Consider the following 25,837-nt stretch of genomic DNA (forward strand, 5'->3'; position numbering starts at 1 on the left):
ATTGATATGCAGAATTGAGTTTTGATTTTAAAGATGACGCTTTATAGCATGATTTCAAAGCCCCATATTATTTTGCTCTTAACAGCTTCCTCCTACACATAAAAAAAAAAAAAAAAAAAAAAATGTTTGATTTAGTTTATTTAATAATGGCAATGTCCTTAAGAGCTATCTCTCTAAGAGGAGGGGTGCCTTCGGGGAGGACGTTTTAAGGGAAGTTGGCTCAGATTCACCTCACGCATGAAGAAAACCCCGAAAACGCCCATGTAGCCAGTCCGTTCGCAAGATTCTAACCCGGATCGAACTACCAGTGTTCAGCGACGGCGACGTTACCGCTCGACCTCTGGTGCGCTATACGTAAAAAAAAAAATTGTAGTTGCTTTGCATATTTACACTTAAATATATTGAGAACATTAAACTTTTATGGTTAGGTAACATATAAATATAACTCTACTCTTGCCTAGATTCTAACCACGGATCTTTCACGGATCCGGACGTAATAACCACTTACACTGCGAAAGTACGCAAGATGAAATGAATTTATTCTTTATAAATGAAAGGAAATTCATACATGCTCTGTATTATTCCAGCCTTAAGAGTGTAATTTTAACATTGCTTTGGTAGAAAAGAACACAGACAAATTATACACAATCGTTCTGAAAAAATTATATATATATATTTTTGCTTAATTTATTACCGTTTGATGTGATAACAGTAGAATAATTATTAGCCTGGGGGGGGGAAAGAAAACTTTTCCTTTTTGTTGCATTTATTTATTAATTTTTAATCATTGTATAAAACATCATAATAAAGTGCGTTTTACAAATGCTATAAATGATTCTCATTCTAGAATCTCATTAAATTTTGGAAGATGTTCATTCTTGCATATTATATTTCCAGTCATTGCAAAATTACCTTCAAATGTACGTCTAACGCCACGTTCTTTAAAACAAAGTAAATAGCATTTTATTACACTCCAAAATCTGAAAAAAAAAAAAAAAAAAAAAAAAAAAAAAAAACTTCTTTTCTGAGTTTTTTGGGTTTTTAGTGATAGACAATTAAAATTGAGCCATAGTTAATATTACATTTAGATAACTTGCTGAATTTGGAATTCTTGAAGCTCAGAGCCTCGGAGTTTTATGAAGCATTGTTCGTAAAATGTGAAAATTTTGCTTCCCATTTTCCTTTGGATTTTTTACTTGAAATCTCTCATCAGTTTCAGTGTAGATATTTTGAAGCTTGATTTCACGAAAAAGCTTTTATAACAAGCTTTATTTCGAGAATAAAGACACATTTTCTCCGTGTTTCGTGTCAAAATGAGGGAGGGGGGGGATTGTTTGTATTTGTTAAAAATTTTCTTCGAGTGTAAGGAATAAGAAGTTTTTAGATAATGTCTGCCCGAAATTTACTAGACGAAAGCAAACCAATGAAAACAGAAACTTAGTAATAAATTTTCTTGCAATAAAAAGGAATAGAGAAATATTCGCTTTTGTTACTAATAAAATTTGTTACTAATAACATTTTGCTTCTAGTGTTGCTGGTAAAAAAATTATCTAAAACGATTACTTATCTGTTTTTAAAATAGAAGTAGTGGTAATGTATAATTCATATGCTCTTAAGTTACGCTATTTTGAAATGTCTATGTAATAAAAATGTAACATTTTTTTTCATTACTTTAGTCGATTGTACAAAAGCCGTCTGTCCTTCCGACAGACGGCTTTTGTACAATCGACTGCAAAAAATTTTAACTATAAACAGGATAAACAAAGCATGATTGGTTGGAATGAATATTTTGGGCTAAAAAATAAAAAAGATAGTCCAATCAAAAGCAAACTTCAGAACATGCCTGTAAAATGCTCGGAACGAAAAGCATCAAGATTAAACTCGAAATGATTGCTTTTTCTTACATTTTCAGCAGATTTTTCACACAACAGATGTGTCAACAATTAAAATATCTCATATGCAGCACTGGTCTGAAGCCAACTGCTTTAGCAATGTACTGCTATAGTAATACATTGTTTAAGTTATTATAGTAGTTTTCAGCTGTTATAGTAGTTTTCTCGAGTATTCAAAGTAGTTTTCAGCAGTATTGAAATAAAAATGATTTCGCAGTTGTCAAATCGATATAGCAACCCATGCTAAAATCAAAATATATTGCAGTTAAAACATTGTGAAAAACTGAAGCTAAAATCTACTTAAAACTTCTTTTTAAAATTCTGTCGTTATGTTTTGTCTATTTTCAGCAGCTGTTGATAGGATTAAATATCAGCTGCAGTGGCTGAAATAAAATGTTACATACACACAGATATATGCATAAACAAGAAAATCTCATGAACCCACATCTTACAGTGTAACTGTGTGCTACAAGACATCTTGAATTAACTCTAAAATGCTAGCCATTCATCTCCTGGACGAAGCCCATAACAAATAACCTTGCCCGGTCTTCCCTAAAATAGGAATTGAGACGAGCGACTCGGTACCATTATATGATCTTGGCTGCTAGATATTAGGACACTCTTTCTTACCGGAATACTTTCGCATATAGCATTTTTAGAACAATCGTCGTAATAAAGCTAAGTGAAGATGTTCTTGCTCCTTGGATGAAGAAAAGTTGCAGCATACCAGCTTTGCCTCGATCATCAAGAACAATTATAAGGCAACTGTTGAAATCTCCTGAACAATCTGACAGTAAAAAAAAAGAAAACATTGTGCTTTTTCTCGTACATTTTGCGCACAATGACTCCCAACTTTTCTCAAACATGAGTAATGCGCAGAGAACAACATGCTAGTATGTGTAAAAACTGCTTTAAAAATAAATAAATAATACTTTCTTACTACCTTGATGTTTCAGAGTCCTGAAATCATCTGCGGGTAGTATACTTTTATTTTAATTCACTTTTAAAATAGGTTTTAAACACTCTTAAGCACAATGCGTCTCGTAGACGAATGGTTACTATTCTCGCAAGTTTTTCAAAGTGCAGCATTCTAGGGTTAAAGGTTATGTACTTTGATGCAGGAAAGGGATTCGAGTAAAGCTACTCAATTATTGATATCTCAGAAGGGATGGCTCACATAATCTTAAAGAAAAAAATAAGGAATGCTTTCCTCTGTTCAGGAGTGTTAAAATTTAATGCCTGAAAGTTAAACATATCGATGTCTTATTTGCAAGATAGGTTACTTCACCCAAATATAGAAAATTTTGGAATGCTGAAATAAGTTTCAGTGAAGTATGTAAAGTAATTATCCTGGCATCCATTACCAAGGACATTAACTTCATCTTTTAACCTAAGTGTTCGTGCCTAGGAAAAATTCTCAGCCCTTCGTTTTCCCCAATTTATACCCACTTTCGAAATCTTCAGATCCATTTACAGCAAATTAGACAGCTACCTTCTACAGTAAAAAGCCCTCAGGTGGAACATTTTTCACTTTTGGACATCCTACCTTTAAATAATGATTAAATTTCCTCATTGATGCTCCTTTAAAACGGTGTTATGAGCCCAGAATGGGCTGCTGGCACCCTGCTCGCAGCAGCCAGGAGAACATGACCATATTTATGTTAAACACCGTGAATCATAACCGAGAACAGGCTCTTCATTTAGGGCCATTATAAAGAGACCGTTAATCGCCGCCCTTCTGTGGTGGTGAGGGGGTGGTGAAGATGACTGCAAAGACAATAACATTCAGAGGACCGATTTAGGCAACGCTTCCAAACGGATGAAATCTGGAGATAAGTGGAAATGGTCTCCGCCCTCCCCCAATTCACATCCTCCCGGAGAAATCTTTAATTACGGTAATTATAAACTCTCGGTTTCGTCTAATGGCGGGGGAGGGTCTTTAGGAACCCATTTTTACACGCATGAAGACGGGGATCAAGAGAAAAAGAAGTTTCGAAAACGCCTTCAGATGTGCAGAAGTCAGACGTTTGGCATGTTTTATTTTTAAAAGCATTGTGAGGATTCTTTTTTTAGTGGCAATAAAAGGCAAAAGACTTCTGTAATTACTTCTAAAAAATGAATCTTAATGTTGCGCTTAAAAAGCACTGCTGCATGATATGGAATAAGGATGCTGATGTTCTAAGCATAAATGGATGATCTAATCCACTTTCGTATGTTCTACATTCCATCTGAATTCGCATTTTGTTGTGGAGGCAGGACACCTTTTATTTCTTTTCCCTTTTGTAACTGCATGGTCTGACAATGCACAAGCACTTTATGCTGTCATTTGACAGCATAAAATCTAACTGTCCAACTGTTTAGATTACTTTTTAAACAAGTTATTCAGCTCTTGTGTTTGAAAACGTGATCTTTTGATTAGAGTAGATTAATCATCGAATTTCAATGACTTATTTTAATCCCTTAAATAATGGAGCAGTGACACTTGCTTCTGTTGCTCCTGTTCGATTGAAGAATATAAACTGTCAATATAAAACTGCCATTGTAATAACATTTTGTGACATTAATTTGATGTCATAAATGTCGCATATGCTCTAGATCAAATATGAATTTTTTGTGATGACAAGGGTTCATAAACCTACAATGCTACATTGACCTGTCTGGTCATGCTACGACTAGTTCTTTAAGCTATGACTAGAAATATCTGTCCTAAAGCGATTTTCTTTCCTGTATAATATCTCGCCATATACACGAATTTTGTGCTTTTTTGCTTGTTTGTTTACTTTCTTGATTTATTTTCTGGCATTTCAAAGCATACCGGAAATTTATGAAATCTCTCATCATATAAAACAAGAGGGGGTTATAATATGGTCATAAAATTGAAATTGCTACCTGCTATTTTGAGAAGTATAACACATTTGCTTATGATCTGACTTTTTATAGAGGATACGTGAAAGTAATTCATATCAAATTTTGATAATCAAGTTTGAAAATGGTGTATAATAAAGGTGAGGAAAATGTACCTCCTCTAGATTATTGTTATTATTATTTTGGTAATAAAATATTTCAAACACATTGACAGAGATCATTCCAGAAAGAAATCAAACGCAATCATAAGTATTCACCAGCATTCCGCTTGAAACCTGGTTCTTCCAAGGTTAAATTGAGACAAAAAGGCGAATTTTAGAAAGATTTTCCTAGAACTTTATCTTATCTTCAAGAAACTACTAAAAATTATCAAAATATCTAGTAATTTCCCCTAAACATATAAGACTCCGTCTTTAATGTTGAAATAAAACTGATCCAAACTGGCTATGTCTCATAAAACCTAAATGATAATTTTATATAAAGATTGAAGGTGATATGGCATTCGCAAAAAATGATGCAGTTATTATCTTTAAGATAATAAATCAGCTTTGTAAATTGTACAGTAGTTTCCTTCAAAAAACTGTTGAAAAGAACTTTCACTTTCAAGGAAGCACGTTTTATATGCTTATGCCCTGATTCTTGTCTTGCTGTCCAAAGTTTTTATCTCCTTCTTTTGATCTAAAATATTTCATAGAATTAATAAGGTGTAGTTCGAAAGGCTACAGTTTCTTTTTATGGTCATAACATTATCATGATATGTCATAAAAATCACCATTTTGCTCTTCGCAGCATTGTTTCGGGCGAGGTTTTTCTTTGGAACAATCGAATGCACCTAGCATCTATTATGTAAATAATGGCTTTAAAACATTTAAAGTGAATAACAAAAATCCGTGCAAAATCCTACTTTTCTGTCGTTTTTATGTACAGCGGGAAATTAAAAGTATTCTTTTGATTTATACAGCAAAGTAAATTTGTTCAAATTTACATAGAATTTCCTTTGTTCTTTGCTTACAAAGACAGTAGAGTAAATTTAGGACATCCGCAAAGCTTCATTACCTATTTTAATTTATTCAAACTTAACGCATTCATTATACAAATAAAAGAATGATTTTGACAATGGACAATTTGTAGTGTTGGGATGTATATAAGTGGAATGAGAAAACACATTTCTTCATTCATAAAATGGCGAATAAATAAATAAAAATAAAAATAATCTTATTTTAAAATATTTATAAAACTTTTATTAATAAAATAATATATGATAATGTTTGGAATTAATTGTTTGAAAAAGTTTGCCCTTCACTGTTTCTATCTATTGTTGCAATAATAAATACGCAATAGAATGGAAGTTTCAAATACCTACTATTTTTTATAAGAAATATGAAAACTTTTGAAGAAAAAAATTCTAGTGTTTGTAATAATTAAAATTGTGAACATTTTAAAGTTACATAGTTGTCCATTTTTATAAACTTATAAATAAATATGATTCGAAAACATGTGTGTGTAAAAAAAATGTAATTTCACATGATCCCTTTAAGTTCACATGAATCTATATTTCTGTTTACATCTATCTGTTAGTGTATCTATCTCTATTTCTTATTTTTTTATAGTAATAGAATGTAATAATAAAAAGATGCTAAACCTTTACAAGTTCGCTAGAAGGTGCTTCTAAGAATAAGCGGAAAATGTGAAATTAAATTATAATAATCTGTATAATGCTATTAAAAATGAATCTCATATATTAATTATTGTAATCTTGACTAATTATATTTGCAAAAGTAACAGAAACCCGTTTAACAAAGTTAATTGGGGCAGAATTATTTGGGATAATTACTCTGCACTGGCAGGTTTTTTTAGGTGTGTATAATGATAATGGTTTTTAAGCGTTTACATTGATAAACAATTTTTTGTGGATAACTCATGATTAGCATAAAAAAATAGAAATGACTAATTTTTAAACACCTAATTTTTAAATTAATATCACCTTGAAATTTTTTTTTCCAAATTAAGCTATCAGATTTCACTTTTGAGCTTTTTATTTTTATTTAAATCCTTTAAAGGAAATGAAACTAGTTTGTGATTTCAAAATAAATGTTCAACGTGTAATTTTATTTCATTATTTTTAAATTCTTAAATTATCATCCTACTGGACTTAGAATATACACGGGGAAAACTAACGGTAATGTAATTTAAATGTATGTTACTTTTGCTTGTTTGTTTTTTGCAATATGGCAAATCAGCCTAAAGGGATGTCTCCATATAAGAGTTTTAAAGAAAACTGGCTTGTACTTTTTATCACATGGGAGAAATCCCAGAAACAGTCAGGTTTAAGGGGTCTCATACACCTTAAACTCCTTATGATTTTCGAATATGTGACTGTTGGAAGAGTTAGGATATTTTATTTAATTTAAAAGCAATTAGTTCCGACATTTTACAGCTGACTATATAATATAGCTCCTTTGGAAATTAGTAACTAGAAAGTTTGTGTTGCCACAAATATTTTTGTAATTTAATCCGCTCTCTGACAAAATGTTTCGTCACGTTTCCGCCTTGCGCGCATGATATTTTAAAAATGGCTAATGGTGCATACTTGAAATTTGACGGAATTCTTTACATGGGCACTATTTTCTAACTGAACCAAAATTCTGATGAATATTTTCATATTAAAAAATTGTAGCACGAAAACATTACAGATTTTTTTTAATAAAATGCATTTTTTAAACTCCAATCCAAATAAAATAAAAATTTAACGTGAAATTCTTAGAATTTTCGGTTCACAGTAGTTTCCAAATGTTATAAAAGCTCTATATTAAAAATGGAATTAAATTACGCAACAGAATGTTTTAAACGGTGCGCGCAAGGTGGAAACATGACGAAAACTTTTGACGCAAAGCGAATTAAATTATATAAATATTTGTGGCAATACAAACTTTCTGATTACTATTTCGGAAAGCAGCTATAAATCATAAGTGATTATACATATACAGAGAGAGAAATTAGAGCACTAATACATATGCTATTAAACTATGTTCTTCAAAGGAAAAGATAGATCTGCATATATGCACTTAAATTAAAATGTATGACAGTGTAAATAAATGCTTTATATAAACTTTTAAACATAATGTACTGCCTTTTAAACATTTATATAAACTGAATGTCCTGCCTAAAATGCAAAAAATAACATCCCGATCTCTCAGTACATTAGCTAGAACGTGACTTGGAATCGCATACTGAAGTTTCCCAAGAATCTCTGCACTTTGAGTGTGTGTGTATTTAATTATGGCAAAGCACGCTAGGGCTATCTGCCTGAGGGGAGGGATGCCTTTCGTGGAGGACTTTCTAAGGGAAACTGGCTCGTATACACGTTACACATGGGGAAAACCACGAAAACGCCCATGCAGCCAGCCCGTTCGCGGGATTCGAACCTCGGACGGAACTACCAGTGTTCAGCGTCTTTACCGCTCGGCCGCTGGCTCTGCACTTTGAATGTGATTTGTAGTGAGTCACATTTGTTACAGTTCATAAATTTGTTTTTTGTTAAAACTCTTTCTATAATTTTAGATTCATACTATATTATCCTAAGCAGGATTAGAGATCTTTAGAAATTAAACTCTGAAAATTTTAAATTTGGCAGTTACTGTTATAAATAACGTTGTTGTTTTAATTAAATTAATTAAAAAACAATGTTATTTACAGAAATTAGTTAACATGATGCTTGGTTTTTGGATTAAATGAACTATTGTTTATTTATTACGTTTCGATCTTTCACGAAAAGGTCCTGAAATTTCACTACTCGATGAGTTTTATATGCAGAATTCAGCAAATGATGTATGCCATATATGTTCTTAACATATCGTATTTCGGAAATGCTAAAATAAATTGTAGTATTAGAAATCTCAGTAGAAATGATTGAGATTTGGTTTGATTTGACAGGAAAAGGGCTAAATCTTTCAAAACTTACACAGCATATAAACAGATCGATTTTTCATTAAGATGAGGCCCACCAGCGGCCGAGGGGTAAAATCGCTGAACACTGGTAGTTCGGTCCGAGGTTCGAATCCCGCGAACGGGCTGGCTGCATGGGCGTTTTCGTGGTTTTCCCCATGTGTAACGTGTATACGAGCCAGTTTCCCTTGGAAAGTCCTCCACGAAGGCATCCCTCCTCTTAGGCAGATAGCCCTCGAGGCTTTGCCATAATCACAATGATGAATGAATGATGACATTAAGATGAACATATGTTTCATTAATTATTAGGAGCTAACTAAACTGAAGTATAGCTTGTTACAACGATAAGTTATAATATTCTCACTGTATTTTAGTAGTAAAATATAGTATGACATTATTCATATATCATTTATAAAAATATTCTGTAAATTTACTTAATGATCTGACAGACAATTTAAGCTATCTTATGACGGTCTTTTTTTTTTTTTTTTTTTTTTTTTTTTTTTTAATTCCGCACGAGTAAACCGTACGATTTGATTAGCATATTTACAATCTTTTTCGTTCTTTCATAAAAATGATAACTTACAGCTAAACCGCCCACCAGCAGCCGAGCGGTAAAGTCGCTGAACACTGGTAGTTCGGTCCGAGGTTCGAATCCCGCGAACGGGCTGGCTGCATGGGCGTTTTCGTGGTTTTCCCCATGTGTAACGTGTATACGAACCAGTTTCCCTTAGAAAGTCCTCCACGAAGGCATTCCTCCCCTTAGGCAGATAGCCCTCGAGGCTTTGCCATAATCACACACACACACACACACATTACAGCTAAACAGCTAAACCTTTTTAGGCCAACTATGAATAACAGAGCCTGACACCAGACTCTCATTTAGTACATACATTGTTCATTTGGGACTCTCATCTGTTTACAGTTGCGAATTCGTGGGAGCTATCAGTTTGATGTAAAGTTATTTTCAAGTCCAAATAACAATATCGCAAGTATTTTAACTTGAAAACAGATTCCTTTTTGCACAACAATCCTTAAATATAGAATCTTTGACTAATCCGTAAGTACAAAATCATTGATTAATCTTTAATCTCACACTCCTTATAACAGATAGTAGTAGTTAATAGAAAGCATTTTTTCGTTACGACGTTAGCAATAAAAAATATTTGAATTTTTCAAATTGCTCAAATTCTTAAAATTTTGAGAAGCTTTTTTTTTTTTTTTTTTTTTTTTTATACAATGGAATAAACAAATAAAAAAAATCTACGAGAGAGAAATAATAAAATCTAATAAATCATAACAATAACAGACGGAACACTTAAGTATATTTATCCATCTATCTATATCTGTCTATATATATAAAACCATAATAAAATGTAACGATATGGAAAGTAAATAAAAAGAGCATTGTTATATTTACAAAAAAAGTTCAGGCAACGTTACAATGTCATCATTATTAATCATTACTGACTAAAACTCTCAGCGCATTAAATAAAATGCTCTTTAATCTTAAGTACAGCAGTAATAATCACAATATACTTCAGTTTTAAGTTATTCATATAGAGCCATCTAGAATACACTCCCTGTTTCTTAAATATTGATTTCTTTTTAATCTCTTTTCAATGGTGATCTGCTTATACTTTTTGAATCCTTTACTTACTGTAAAACTTTGATCATAAGTTATTTCCCTTTATTTATCACCCACAAGTATAAAATATGCTAATGGAAGTATATAACAGGGGCTTTTAAGTAAGCTATCTACATTTACTGCGTTTTCAAACCATAATGTGACAGGCTGATGCTAGTTTATAATAAATAAATGACAAGGTTTAAATAATGCATGATAAGTAGTTATAAAAAACAATGATAAAATAACCTAAGCCGAGTGATAATTTTTATCAGATCATAGGCATCCCCCATCCTTAAACAATGGATACGTGCTTTGAATAAGGTAGGTATTTTAGTATGATTATTTCCGTGTCTGTTCAACCATTGATTTTCGCAGTACTGTTACATGCATGTTTGTGTATGTGTATGTGTGTGTGTGTGTGTGGTGAGAGGTATAGCGGAAGTTGGGATATCATCAAGAGTAAGATGCTAATCTTTTTTTCTCTTTTTTGTCTTTTCAGCTGTTAATGGCCGGACAGTCCGGGCAGCCGTTATCGGGAGGCACGGCGCCCACCGGCGGCGGAACGGGCGGTGGATCCACTGGAGGTCAGCCGTGCTGCGAATCAGGACGTCCGGTGCTCACGGATCCCTTGACGGGACAGACGGTCTGCTCATGCCAGTACGACGCCCAACTGCTTGGGTATCAGCGTCTGGCCGCTTCAGGCCTCCCGCTAAACGTATACGGCACCGCGGCGGCCGCTGCTGCAGCCGCCGCCGCATACGGCTCCGAACAAGGCTTCCTGCCGCTCTCCGCTGAGCAGTCCGCATTCTACTCGCCCACGGTGCGTAAAACCTTTCAAATTTTATACCTCTTCTACTTTTAGAAACTCTGTGTGAGATGGTAGTGGTGAAAGTGGTGGGAGGAGACAAGCAGTCCGGCTCATGTCTCCGAGAATGGAGACCGAGCACTAAGTTTCGTACGAAAATCGATACTCAAAGTGCGGCGCTTGAAATGATGAAAATACTCCCTTCGAAATCTGGATCATTCCTTATTCTCCAGTTTCCTAATATTCCTATACACTAAACCGTTTAAAATCCATTGATTATACAGTTCGCATTTAGCTGTCTGCGTACGTTATATACGTACTTTAGTTACTGAATTACTAAAATGGTATATGTCACTTAAAAGGTCCGTTTAAACGGTCGGGAACATTAACTTACAAACGTTAAAGGCCCAAAACTGAAGTAGAGATGATATTTTAAAATATATTAAAAATTAAAGCCTGTTGTAAGGTATATTATGTAACCCATAAGTACTGCCAGTTTTTTGTATATTAATTTGCAAATTTTGAGCTTTAATTAGTCAACAAATTTAAATTTAAATTTTAAATATTTAAGTTTATTGGACAGCTTTTTTTCCTCCCCCCGACAAATAAAGTATTTGCATATGAAGCATAATATTTAATACTCGCCTATAAATATATGATTCAGTTACACTAATTAAATATAAATATGTGTGATACGTGTGAATGAAACAAAACAATGTTAATAGATTCAGATATAATTTTTCAGATAAAACAGTATTTTTCAATGATGCGTTTTTGTTAAAGGCTGTAATATGCGATTTTTCAAAGGTTTGGGATACAGTTTTCCAGTCTGCTATTGGGCAATTTGTTCTTTATGACATTCTGAGGTAGTATGATACAGTAGCTCCTGAAATTATTCAATTTTGAGATACCAGTTATATTTAATATTATTCACAAATATTTTATGCTCAAAGTAAATGACACTTAATAATATTCCCAATAAAAATAAATAACATAGTGAAAATAATATTAAAAAAAGACGCAAAAATTCAGCAATTTTTGTTACAATAATACAAGTGCAGAGATATTCAATTATATGTAAAAAATGTACTACACTTAATAAATTCATCAATTTAAATTTTTTTTTAAAATTAAAATAATATCTATGAAATGTAATTTTCGACTCATCTTGAAACTAACATCGTGAAACATTTCAAATACTTTAAACTAATTATTTCCTTTTACTGAGCTATTACAGATACATTGAAAATTGCTGATTTATCCGAAGCGTTATATCCGAATCTATTTACAATACTTTGTTACTCTGCTTATTAAAAATGAAAATGATTAGGAATATATGGAAATAGTATTCTAAATATGCAATGAAAAGGGGTATTCTAAAAATGTGAATGAAAAGAAAATGCTGGTTTGCAGCATGTGCACTTCATTTGCTTGAAACGACAGGTCAAATCTCGCTTTTTACATGAAAAATATGATTCTTGCACTTATTCCTCTAATATGAAACATGTATATTGCATAAGAGCTCTAACGGATTTAAGGTACTCAATTGTTATGCATGTTTCATCCTCCAAAGAAAAGGCACATTTGCACAGAAAGAATTATGATTTTGATAAATACTATTGTGAGCACATTCCAATATGTAATTAAATAGGTTACATATCTTCAAGTGAAGCAACGATAAATTCTGCTCATGTATTTTTTGTGTGAGCGCTATACTTAAAAGTGATGTATAGGAAATTCTTAACGTATAAAAGAAATTTAAGTGACACTGTATTTAATGAGGTTGTAATCTTATATTAGAAAAGGTGAAGAGAGTGAACAAAATGTGTGTGTCACGTGGATGCACTCAGCTGATAAATGTTCATTGATGTTTAGGAGTGGTTAACAATGCTTAACAATACTATTGCATGATGTTATATTGCAATATGTTCATTGATGTTTAGGAGCGGTTAACAATGCTTAATAATAAATTACCCGAAACATCGGGCAAAGGTGAAGTTTTTGATTAATTTTTATGAGTTGATTTATTTTGTTAACTTTTCCGCTCACTGTTGCGCAAAGTTTGAGTTTTGTTGTAAAATAAAACCATAAAATAATTGGTCTCACTTTGTTTAATCTTTATTTAACATTATTTGATTTCGTTTTCGTTAAGTCTTATAATGTGTATGCAACTTTAAAACTGGATTTATTCTTTATTTTTTCATCTTCCACTATCATTCCATGCAATTCATACTGTAATGAGTCTCACGTGATCGCTTATTCGATTCGTTGGAGAATCGGGGGGGGGTCTTACTAGTATTAAATAAATTGACATAAATATGAATAATTTCGTTTGATAGTGTGAATTAATCTTTGATTTTCGTGATGATTACTGTACAAAAAAAAAAAAAAAAAAAAAAAAAAAAAAAAAAATCTGATGTGTACAACATATGACTTCCTTGACGGAAAATTAAATTATACGCATTTTTTCTTGCATTTTATTTAAACTTATTAGATTGAATTAAACCTACTTCGCCGACAGCGCATAAACCACAATAGAATAAATGCATTCTTTAAAATTCACTTTGTTTACCATAGCGACACTCTGGCGCTAGGTTTACTTAACAGTATTATATTTCGTTCATATTATAACTCAGAATGCACAAAATTTATATCATTTAAAGAATTATCTAATCGTTGCCACATGTTCTATTCAAATACTATAATAAAGCTCGAATGATGTATAAAAGAAATTAAGCAAACAAAACAAAAAAGAAACAGTTTTTCACAGACGATTGAGTATTTCTCATTTAATTAATTCAATTCTCACTTCGCGAGAAGGCAAAAATACATAAAAACTCAAAACATCTGTATTAAAAATTACGAAGTAAATTTCAAACGCTTATTTCCTCGAAAAAATTCCAGAAAGAGTTAAGCATGATTTAATTGGCAATAATAAATGAATGCGTTATCTTTGTTGTTGCGAAGCTAAGTTTCTCTAGATTGGCAACATATCCACTAGTCTCCTGTTTCAAATGTAAACATCAATGGCAGCCATTATAAACAGGCTTAGCGGCAATTAAAGAACTTTAAAATTGCTGATAATTCTAAAAATATTGCACACAGATTTACTAAAGGCATAAAATCCTTAACCGGAAGATAAAAACAACATAATTCAATCATTTTTAAAGCAAAAAATGTATAATTTACAAACATATAAGAGTAAAGAAACTGAGATCACTGAGCCGGGTAATAGAGGGGATATATATATATATATATAAATATTGTATGAACTTAAATCCATTTAGTGCGAATACAAGTTATTATTACTTGCGCAATTGCTGCAAATATTTATATACGTTTGGTGCGGCCGATTGCAACCAAAATACGAGGTGCTCATCTACATGTTATAGCAGTCCTATATGCAAAATTTCAACGTTCTGAGGCTACTCGTTTTTGAGTTTTGCGAGATACGTACGTACATACATACGTTCGTACAGACGCCACGAAAAATTCTCTTCAGAATTAATTTTAAAGCAGTTTTATAATTTTTTTGAAGGAAAAGAGTATTTTATTCTGTCCTTACGTACAGATATCACGCAAAAACATCGTTAAATTGCATTCGATAGCGGTTAAAATGGATATTTTCGTTGAAATATGCTGCCTGAAACTTTTTGCGATTACAATACTTCCTTTTTACTTCGTACAAGGAATTAAAAATTGACCTGATTATTTCACAGGAAAAAGGTACTGAAAATAAAAGAACTTGTTTTCATAGTTAAAGGCACAGTTAGTATTCAGAAGGTATATCATATCTGAAATTTAATAAACATTTAAGAGAAGAGATATTTTAGTGCAAGGTAGAAGAAAGTTGTAGTTTGAAAGTGCATTTCATCACGAGGTCTGTACGGAATTGTTGAAACTGCAGTTCGAAACATTGATTATAAATTATTTTTTATGTGAGAATTCTTTCTAAAAGATTAATAAAAAGACTTGCGTAATTTAAAAAACTATTTATCTAATCCGACCCCGAGCGGATAGCGCCGATGAACACTGGTAACTTCAACGGCATTATCTGTTTCGGATTCTGACTATTGGATTCTTGTTATTGGATGAGTGTTTTAGCGATTTTTACCTGATTTATTTAATACTATCCAATTTTCCTTCGAAAGTCCTCCATAAAATCATCTCTTGTCTTTGGCAAATAGCTGTCGTGTGCTTTGCCGTTTTCAGAAATATAAAAAACTGAAAACATTTAGCAAATAAAGTATTAAATACCTTTCAGTAGATTACAGTAAATTGTGTAAACTATCATCAGCAATAACTGCAGTAAACATACTGGAGGATTAGTAACAGGATTACAAATTGTATGCACTGGAATAAAATTCTTAATAACTCAATAAATGCTTAAAATGTAATTTAATGGAGTATTTAAAATTTTTCCCACATTTATAAAATGTTTTATCTGATCAAAGTAAAATGACTACTATTCTGTTTTATATATTCTTAGATTAATTAAGAAAACCATTACGAGTTATTTTTATAGTCATGTGTTAAAAATAAAATAAAATTCTAAACAAGTTCCATAAACACTTTTTTTTATAGTAGCTTAATAAAATATCTGTGAAGTTTTCACTGGATTTCCTAAAATAGTAAATCGATAAAAGTAAAATTTCGATTATCTTTTCACTGCTTAAAAAATAAATAAATCGTTGTTTCTTTGCAAAAAGAAATCCAATATTAAAACCTTTTTACAACAAAATAATTTTAAAAACTTTATCGTATTTTTCATTTTCATGTTAAAATACTTTGAAGATATTTATTTGATACTTCAGATAACAAACTCCTTTTTAGGCAATTTACCTTTGCGTTTTCCTTCGCTTCTCTCATTTTTTAATGCAACATCAATGAAATATTTTGCTATTAACTATATTTTTATATATAAAGACATCTCTTTCTTGTAACAAAAAGACAAAATAAAGTATGTTTTATACTTCTTTCATACTTTTATAGCACATTTTATCTGCTTCCTTAAGAGTGCGTGTCTTTGATATTGAAGGGGGAAACCTTCTTCGACAGTCTCTTTAAAGTGCAAGCGAAGCATGACGGCAGGTTTCACCCATTCATCTAGTTGCCCGTTCTTTCGATTATGTATTTATCTGTATATAGCGGAAATAATAATTTAAGTTTCGCTTGTTGAAAGTAAAGTAAATTTAACTAACTACGTTGAAATTATTACGCTTATGTGATAATAATTTTCACAATTCCAAAATTTCTAAATGTAATTTTTGTATAATATTTCGTCTATTAAATTTTTTTTTTTTTTATTCAAAGAAGAAATTTAAAGAGCTTTCTCAAAACGAGTTAAAAATTTTAAACAATATATATTACATTAATCGTAATATATTTAATTTTCTAAGCGTAATTTTTCTTTTAATAACTATATAATTCTATTTACTATTCTTTCAAAGACTTAGAAAGCAAAAATAAGATTAAGTAGGCAAGTTCCAATTAAATTATTTGCTTTATCTAAATTTTAAAGGGAGAATAATATCTCAAAATAAGTGTAAAAACTGTATCTGTGACCATCCGATTAAGGAATTCTTTTAAATATTTTGTTATCCTTTTTTTATTGTGTTAAATATAGCAAATGTTGTCAATATCTATTTATATGTTATTGTTTATATATATTTATATCTTATATATATGAATTGCTTTTTGATAAATCGTTGAAATTTTATTGTCTAGTGTGTTTGGAAGAAAGAATTTTAAATAATAGTCACGTATAAGAGTAATGGAAATTTTACTATAGAAGTGGGGAAAAAGGGAAAAAAAATTCAAATGGAATATATGCTTTATTCTTGATTATTAAAGCATTTGTTAAATTTTAAAATATTTAAAAAAAACCTTTTTACCTACTTTGGGATTAGCGCAGAATTTCGCATGTTAATTTGAAGGTGTATTTTGGCAACACAGATTTAACTGACAAAAATATTAAGTTATAGATTTGATAACATGTTACACCTTTGCTAATTCTTTCAGAGAGCTTTTTCCCTACTCGTTATGTTTATTGTCTAAATGTTTTTTAGACATCTGTATTCTTTTCCCTTCTAAATCTTCTTTCTTGCGATCCTAAAAGAAATTTTCTTTTCGTATTATGGCTTAAAAAATAACACTTTTTAAAGAAAAATATTTTCCTTAAACAATCTTTCTCGAACAAGATTTACATTATTCCAGAATTTTCAAAAATTAATTTAAACATTTGCGATAATTTAGTAAAGATTAAACTCATTATCGCGTGGATAAAAAATACTTTAACTAGATCATGAGAAAAAATAATCATACTTATTTTTGATGAGAATAAAAATTTGCAGAACACTTTTTCCCTTCAAAATTTCTAAGAGTAATTTCTGTAAACAATTTATTTCCATGTTATCATTTTTTATGTTGCATGAAACTGAATGCTGCTGTTTCGTTAAGTTATATTTAACAAAATAGTTTATTAATAAATATTTAATTTTAAAACTGTTCAAGATTTCTGTATTTTTAATTTCCTTTTGTTTTGTATAAACAAAAAGTATAAATGGCAAAATCTTTTGATGAATGAATAAATTTTTGCATATTTCAGTTACGGAATAAATTACAAAACTAATATATAAATAAATGGTGAAAGGTGACGAAGTTCGAGGCTACTAAGAAGGACTTAGCAAATTTTATTCCAGTATGAGTGGTAGAGAGGGAGGAGTGATACTGAAACAGTAAACTCCCATGAACAGCAGTCACTTTGGTTTAGTTACCTGCGTCCTCGGATTTAAAACAGATGGCGCTTGTATCTAATTCAAAAGATATTGGAAAACTTTAATATCATATCACATTTTACAAGGCGGCGAATGAAGTAATAAACGAGTAGTTTAGTTTATTATTATGGCAAAGTACATTAAGGCTATTCTTTACTTACTATTTTACTTTTCATTCGTAAGATGGCTTGATGTGTTTTGTCTTCTATTATCACAGCGGAGATGGTTTAGTTTGGCAGATGATTAAGGCAAACCACACTACGGCTATCTGCCTAAGGAGAGGGATGCCTTCGTGGAGCACTTTCTAAGAGAAACTGGCTCCTATACACGTTACACACGAGGAAAACCACGAAAACGTCCATGCAGCCAGCTCGTTCGCTTGGAATCAGACCCAGGTTGGAACTAGCAGTGTTCAGCAATTTTACCCCTCGTCCACTGGTGGGCAATAAACGCGTAAACTACCACTTGCCGCATGAAATATTTGCAGAAAGCATCACAGTAATAAGTATAATAATAAAGACATGGAGGTATAAAATGGGTTGGGAGAAAATTTTATATTCTAAAATTAGTAGGGCAAAAATTCATTTTTATTTTTTCTTTCTGTTTTAAAGAATTTTTTAATTTGTACCTCGTAAGCAATAATAGCGAATGCTTCAATGCAACACAAGTGGAATTATTCATCATTTACCGAAAATGAAGAAGGATAAAAAGTTATGTTAAAAAATGGAGAATGATTAAAAAGGAGGATAAAAATTTACTAATAGAAAACCTTCGTCTCAATACTATAACATAAAGCACATTCATCTAAAAGAAAAATATGCAGTATATGCTGCTGAATGAAAGTCATTTATGAATTGGATGATTATTTTTCATAATGACTTGTATACTTGAAGCAGATTAACATTAAACTATTAAAATTAAACTCCGAGGATTTACCAAACCAATTAGCATAATTTTCTACAATTAAAAGGGTTTAAGTATAAAATCAACTAAACAAGTTCATTTAGGTTCAGTTGTTTCTACATGAAAAACTACTAAACACAACACATAAATGTCATTATTCTGGCAATCCATACAGTTTGTATCTCATTATTAGGTACTGTCCTAGCTGGGAAAAAATAGCAAAATGTTATCACAGTAGATACACATCTTTAGTATATCTACTGTATATGACAGTAGATATACATCTTTGGACCTTAGGCATATTTAAATGATTGGAACAAGAAGAGATCTATTTATTATTATCAAAGACGAGAAATAAATCTTAAAATATGATTCAAAGAAATCTGAAGAAACTTTTTCAAAGGGATTCGTGATTGTTGCGGATTTTTCCTATAAATAAAGGCAAATTAAAAATAAAGAGAGTGGATAATAATTTTAAGATAAACTCCACATACTATCAGGGACATAATTTATACCCAATTTTCAAATATGAAATATCTTCTCTTTATCCACAGCTCTCTCAATCAGTAGAAATGCATCAAGTGAAAGCAATTAGCTACACGTCAATATCCACTGTAAATTTCATGGAAAAATGGGACAAGAAACGAGTATAAAACCTATACCCTTCACTCATATCCCTTGTAAATGTCCTGATATATTTTTGTCCCTCATATGTAACCCATATATATTTGTCCTTCTGTACTTTTAAAAAGGGGATTGCCTAAACGTTTATCTACTGCCATCTTTGGATTTTGGAAAGCTGTTCAAGAGGAATGGGATAAAATACCTCCTCCAATATTACAAAAGTATTTATTGTCTTTGGAAACTATGGTGTAGAAAGGTAGTAAAGAATACAAGGGTTATAAAAGAGAACATTTAAAACACAAACATTTTAAGTAAAATATTACTGTAAATACAATGAAAATCGTCTAAAAAGTATGCAAATAGTTTCCGTATGTGGGAATTTTCACGGACTTTCCCATGTAAAAGAAAAAAAAAAAAAAAAAAATCTCAAAGGTTTCAGATTTTAAATTACGTCTAAAAAGCGTTTTTTTAACGTTTTGTGTGTTACCTTTATTTATTAAATATCATGTTCTTTACACTTAAACCATAAAATTCAGTTCAACAGCAACGTCGCAAAATAATTTTAAAATGACCATATATTTAGAATTTCCGGGAGCTTAAGATAAAAAGGCCCACCAGCGGCCGAGCGATAAAGTCGCTGAACACTGGTAGTTCGGTCCGAAGTTCGAAACCCGCGAACGGGCTGGCTGCATGGGTGTTTTCGTGGTTTGCCCCATGTGTAACGTGTATACGAGCCAGTTTCCCTTAGAAAGTCCCCCACGAAGGCATCCCTCCCCTCAGGCAGATAGCCCTCGAGGCTTTGCCGTAATTAAATAACCTAACCTAAGATAAAAAGTTTTTTTTTTTTTTTTTTTTTCTGTGGAGTGTTTAAGCTTGGGCTTTCAGATGTCCATATTCGCAATAGGATTACGTCATTCAAAATTGGCTGGCTCTAGGTACCGTTGTTTTATCACAATGCGAGAAACGTACATACATTTATACAGATTCTTCATTATTTAATTTCTTCAAATATAATACAGGGCAATAGTATTTGGCCTTTTAAAGTTTTCAAAGCAAAACTGCAAAACGAAAGCAATAGTCCTTCAGGGACAAAGCCTCTTTGGACTAATAATACTGGTATATTTAAATATGAGTTTCAGAAAAGCCAAGCATCCAAGACATTTGAACAAAATTTAAGGCAGCATCATTTGGTCCCAAATGTCTTCCACAGCAATTCAGTTTTTCTTTGGCGTATTTTAGGCATTCAGCACTTAATTCAGTTTATAGTAATCTTTGAGTATTAGCAGTGGAATATGTTACTACAGTTAATCCTACATCAAAAACATTCCATTGAATATCCCATGCCACAATCTAGGCAATCGATGTTTGAACTCTGAACCCTATCACGTCCAGGAAGTGTCTCGGGAAGGCGGATGGACTACCGGACTGACCAGCGTATGTTCGAGGGCTGTAGGTCAATGGAATCCCGAAGAAGGATTTGTAATGTCCGACAGTATGTTTCTTTTGCTCCGTTTCTTTTTCCAGAGTCCACTCGGAACAGTTTTCGGATTTAGGAGCTCTTATTTACAGCCATCGTGTAATGTAGAAGATCCACCTTTCCTTCCCCTCGCCCGTCTGTTCCTCCTTCTAGTTCGACTTGTGCAGTGTCCAGGAAAAGATCTGTTTTCCGGAAAAGGAGAAATGTTCGGAATCTTAAATCACTGAAAGAGGAAGGTAAAGATTAAGGAAACGGAAAACATTTAGGTTAACATCTTGTCTTTTCGAACAAAAAACAGCCAAAAACGTCAGGAAGAAAAACCAATAACGATAAATATCTGAGACGTTTTAGTGTCTGGTATCAATCTTAAAGAGAGAAGATTCTGCAACAATTGAAACTTCAAGTTAAAATTTTAAAATAGTTACTTACTTATATTTTTGAAAAGAATTCTGTAGTTTGTAGATATTCTTTAGATAGTCAAAATTTCAGATTCCGTAAGCGAAAATAATTAATAGTTAAATTGCCAATAAAAACCGACCGTAAACGAAAAAGCAGAATTTTGGTGATTTTTTCAAAGCTTCTTCGATGGAAAGGAGATAATTTAATGCATATATACAAAACATTTTATCCGGTTATATCTCTGTCTATTTAGTTTCAAATAAAATAATCATCCTTTCTTTTACCTTTTCCTTTGTTTTCTTATGTACTGCGGAAGAAGTTGAACTATCTCTGACCGCCTACGAAATCGACTGAGTTTTGTTCAAAATATGCATCAATTTGGGTATTTTTGGCCTAATTGTAATTATATAAGAGTGTAAAAGATAAATTAACTTCCAATAAATAAAATATAATATATATTATATATATGTGTGTGTGTGATGTACCAGCTTTTGCCCGGAATAAATAGAATGCTGAAGAATCATAAATGTAGTCGTAGCTTAAATTATCAGACGATAAGTTTAAAAAACAGGATCCATTTATTATTGGTCAGGAGAAATAGCAGTTATAAAATCATATTTCCGGAGTAAATAAAAAATAATTACTAATAACTTTTTGTATGAAGTTTACTGCATCGTGACATTTAAGAAAAAGTCCCGATCACATATATATCATATCTTGCGAGTCTTATTATAGCCTCTGGAAAGGCGGAGCTTCCAAGAAACGACGTCAGCCTCGTCAGCCAATCCAGTTCGCTTTAAATATTTCCAGAACATTCTATAACCGCACGTGTAGAAAAGGCGGGAAAAACAACTTGACTACGGGGCTGTGGATTTAATTCCACGTACTTTCAAATAAGAGAACGTCGCCATTAAAAATGAAAAGAACATACAGTTGGAAATTTAAGTGTATTCTTGACTATGGAATTTTATTATTACACACACATATATATATATATATATACAGTAAGACCCCGCTTAACGCGGGGGATACGTTCCATCAAAGTAGAGCGTAATGTGAAACAGCGCTAAGCGAGGCTATCTTTACATGTAAATAATGGGGTTAGGGGAAGACGGATAAAAAATGGTTAGGTATTAAATTGAATAATTTTTTTAATAAAAATAAAATCAAACATTTATTTCTTACACAAATAAAAAAATGTAAACGAATATACTTTTAAAAACAAATAAAATTCTCAGTCAGATCATTCAGCCTATTCTGGGTTTCCAATTTTCTGCCTTTTTGTTAAGAAGGCATTATGATAGATTGGCTTAATGGCATATTGCTTTCAATTTAGTCCTAGTAATTATTTTTTAGTAATTAGTAATTATTTTTTTTAATTTAGTTAGTATTTTTTCTTTCCCAGTCTTTTCTCAGTTCATCATATCAATATTCAGTTTTCTTACTAAGAGAGATGAAACATTTTTTATCTTTCCATTATTAACGTTTTGTGTTTTTACTTTATTGAATATCACGTTGTTGGCGCTTACGCCATATCAAACGCAGCCCAAACGGAAAAGTGATTAGTGAGTCTGACTGCTCTACCGAAGGGCCTGGGTTCGAATCCCGGAGAAGGCACGGATTTAAAATTAGCTGCCCTTTCATAGGAGGTAAAGGCGACGTGTTTTAGCTGTCTCCATAACAAAATGACCACTGCTTCTAGCCAAAGCCCAAATTGGTTAATGCCCGAATGCCATTGAAAAAAATCTGATGTGTACACCACATGACTTCCTTGTACGGAATATTAAATTATACGCATTTCTTTCTTGAATTTCATTTAGATTGGATTGAATTAAATCTACTTCGACAGCGCATAAACCACAATAGAATAAATGCACTCTTTAAAATTCATTATATTTGTTTACTATAACGACACTCTGAACGCACAAAATTTATATCATTTGAAAAATTATTGTTGCCACATGTTCTATTCAAATACTATAATAAAGCTAAAAAGTGGTATGAAAGAAATTAAGCAAACAAAACAGAAAAGAAACAATTTTTCACAGACGATTGAGTATTTCTCATTCAATTAATTCAGCTCTCACTTCGCGACAAGGCAAAAATACATAAAAACTCAAAATATCTGCATTAAAAATTACGAAGTAAATCTTAAACAGTTATTTCCTCGCAAAAATTCCAGAAAGGATTAAGCATGATTTAATTCGCAATAATAAATGAAGGCGTTATCTTTGTTGTTGCGAAGCTAAGTTTCTCTAGATTGGCAACAAATCTACAATTCTGCTCTTTCAAATGTAAACAAATATGTCCGCCATGTTATTTAAAACTTAAACGCACTTAAACAGCTTTTAAATTGTTGATAATTGGACAAATATTGCTTCCAGAATTACGAAAGGCATAAAAACCTTAACCGGAAGATAAAAACAACATAATTCGATCATTTTTAAAGCAAAAAATGTACAATTTACAAACATATAAGAGTAAAGATACTGAGATCACTGAGCCGGGTAACAGAGTGGATATATATATAAATATATTTCTATACGTTTGGTGCGGCCGATTCCAACCAAAATACGAGGTGCACATCTACATGTTATAGCAGTCCTATATACAAAATTTCAACGCTCTGAGGCTACTCGTTTTTGAGTTATGCGAGATACGTACGTACGCACATACGTACATACGTTGGTACAGACGCCACCAAAAATTCTCTTCAGAATTAATTTTAAAGCAGTGTTATAATTTTTTTGAAGGAAAGGTGTCTTTTATTCTGTCCTTACGCACAGATATACGCAAAAACATCGTTAAATTGCATTCGATAGCGGTCAAAATGGATATTTTCGTTGAAATATGTTGCTTGAAACTTTTGGCGATTACAATACTTCCTTTTTACTTCGTACAAGGAAGTGAAAAAGGTTCCGCATAAAATTCAGTTCACCAGTAAAATGTTAAAAACAGCATAGCCTTAGAATTTCTGAATAGACAGTCTCACGCGCTGGAGATGAAACTATTTTATTCCGTGTTGCCAATGTTCGCTTTTTAATTATCGAACTCGTTAATGAAAAATTCGTTAATGTTTTACAAAATAGAAAATAGATAATAAAATAAATTCGAAATTTTACATTATTCAAAATTTCATGGATCTAGGTACTTTTTTTCCCACAATGCAAAAAACATATATACATGCAGATTCTTCATTATTTATATTCTTTAAATATAATACAGGGCGATAATATTTGGTGTACCCTTCCTTTTTTTTGTATTTTAAATCTCAGTTACGATTGTAAAAAGGAAACTAAATTTATCTTACTTCCATTTTATTAAACATAATTTTTTAGTTCAATATTTAGCATTGATTGAAAAACGTTTCATTAAACCATGCTCCTTCTACAAGTATTTTTGATACGATTGGTAATTTATCCATAATTATTTGAATCTCTTACTAAAGAGTTAGATAATCTAATCGAAGAGGCTAGTCGCACAGATATTTGTGCAGTTATGTCGGAATGTAAGGTAAATAACAGGTAATTTTACTCACAAAATTCTCTACTAAAACATCTCACAGCTAAGTAGACAGACCTCAAGCATTTTACAAAAAAGCTCAAGATCAAGCAAAATGTCATAAGCTACCTTACCTTTTTCTTAGTAATTTTTCTACATACCTGACTTCTAAAGCTCAATTCCGTGCATTAATTGTAATCCTGTATTAATTAAGATTCTCTTTGATAATGCATTATTTTTCTGATTTCGTGGAACAGTAAACATTTCCTTTTAAAGTAAAGTATTAATTCTCTGAAAGCATTAATAGTGTTCAATGAAAGCAAATGAAAAATGTTCAATCGAAAATTAATTAAGCATACTAAGATGCATGATTTAATGAAAAAGAAACGCGCGATACTTGCTTGCACACGACCCTTTGCTTTTTTTTTTTTTTTTTCCTGTTGCTTTATGTAAAGGTACGTTGTTCTTTTTGCCAGTAGTCTTTACAAAGGAATATTTGTTTTAATTTTTTGCATATATTTCCTGACCAGTAACCAAGTGGCTCAAACGATAAGCGATTAGTAATTCTTCCCTGCCAGGCAGTCGAACGAGCTAGTTTTTCTTGAGGTTAATTTAAATTTAGTCAATTTCTCTCAGAAACTCGTCAATGAAGGGATCACTTCTAGTGGCAGTTTTAAAAATTCGATTATGTATTTTACTGCAATAGAATAACCTAGTTTTTTTTCGATGCATATTTTCGAAAGTTAGGTTACATTTTATTAAGACTAAGTTAGTACCTCTAGCGGTCAAGCGGTAAAATAGCTGAACACTGGTAGTTTTGGCCTGGGTTCGATCCCAGGCGAACGGACTGACTGCATGAGCGTTTTTGTGGTTTTTCCCGTGTGTAGCGTGTATACGAGCCAGTTTCCCTTAGAGAGTCCTCCGCGAAGGCATCCCTCACTTTAAGCAGATAGCCTTAGTGGGCTTTGCCATAATATTAAACTAAACTAAAAGACCTGGTTAATAAAATTTCCACTACAG

The 25,837-nt window shown here is 31.9% G+C and overlaps 1 protein-coding gene across 3 annotated transcripts in view; it reads left to right on the plus strand.

The window, feature by feature from the left end:
- LOC118202807 (uncharacterized) overlaps nt 1-25,837 on the plus strand; it is a 319,541-nt gene that overhangs the window by 170,075 nt on the left and 123,629 nt on the right. For all 3 annotated transcript variants that reach the window (XM_085818193.1, XM_085818191.1, XM_085818192.1), the window contains exon 2: nt 10,832-11,152. In XM_085818193.1, the coding sequence (XP_085674319.1) occupies nt 10,838-11,152 (315 nt within the window). In that variant the 5' untranslated portion in view covers nt 10,832-10,837. The remainder of the gene's footprint in view (nt 1-10,831; nt 11,153-25,837) is intronic.

The sequence above is a fragment of the Stegodyphus dumicola genome, chromosome 6 (assembly GCF_044657685.1).
Source record: "Stegodyphus dumicola isolate Sdum_Otavi_A_Nest chromosome 6, ASM4465768v1".
NCBI classification, from domain to species: domain Eukaryota; kingdom Metazoa; phylum Arthropoda; class Arachnida; order Araneae; family Eresidae; genus Stegodyphus; species Stegodyphus dumicola.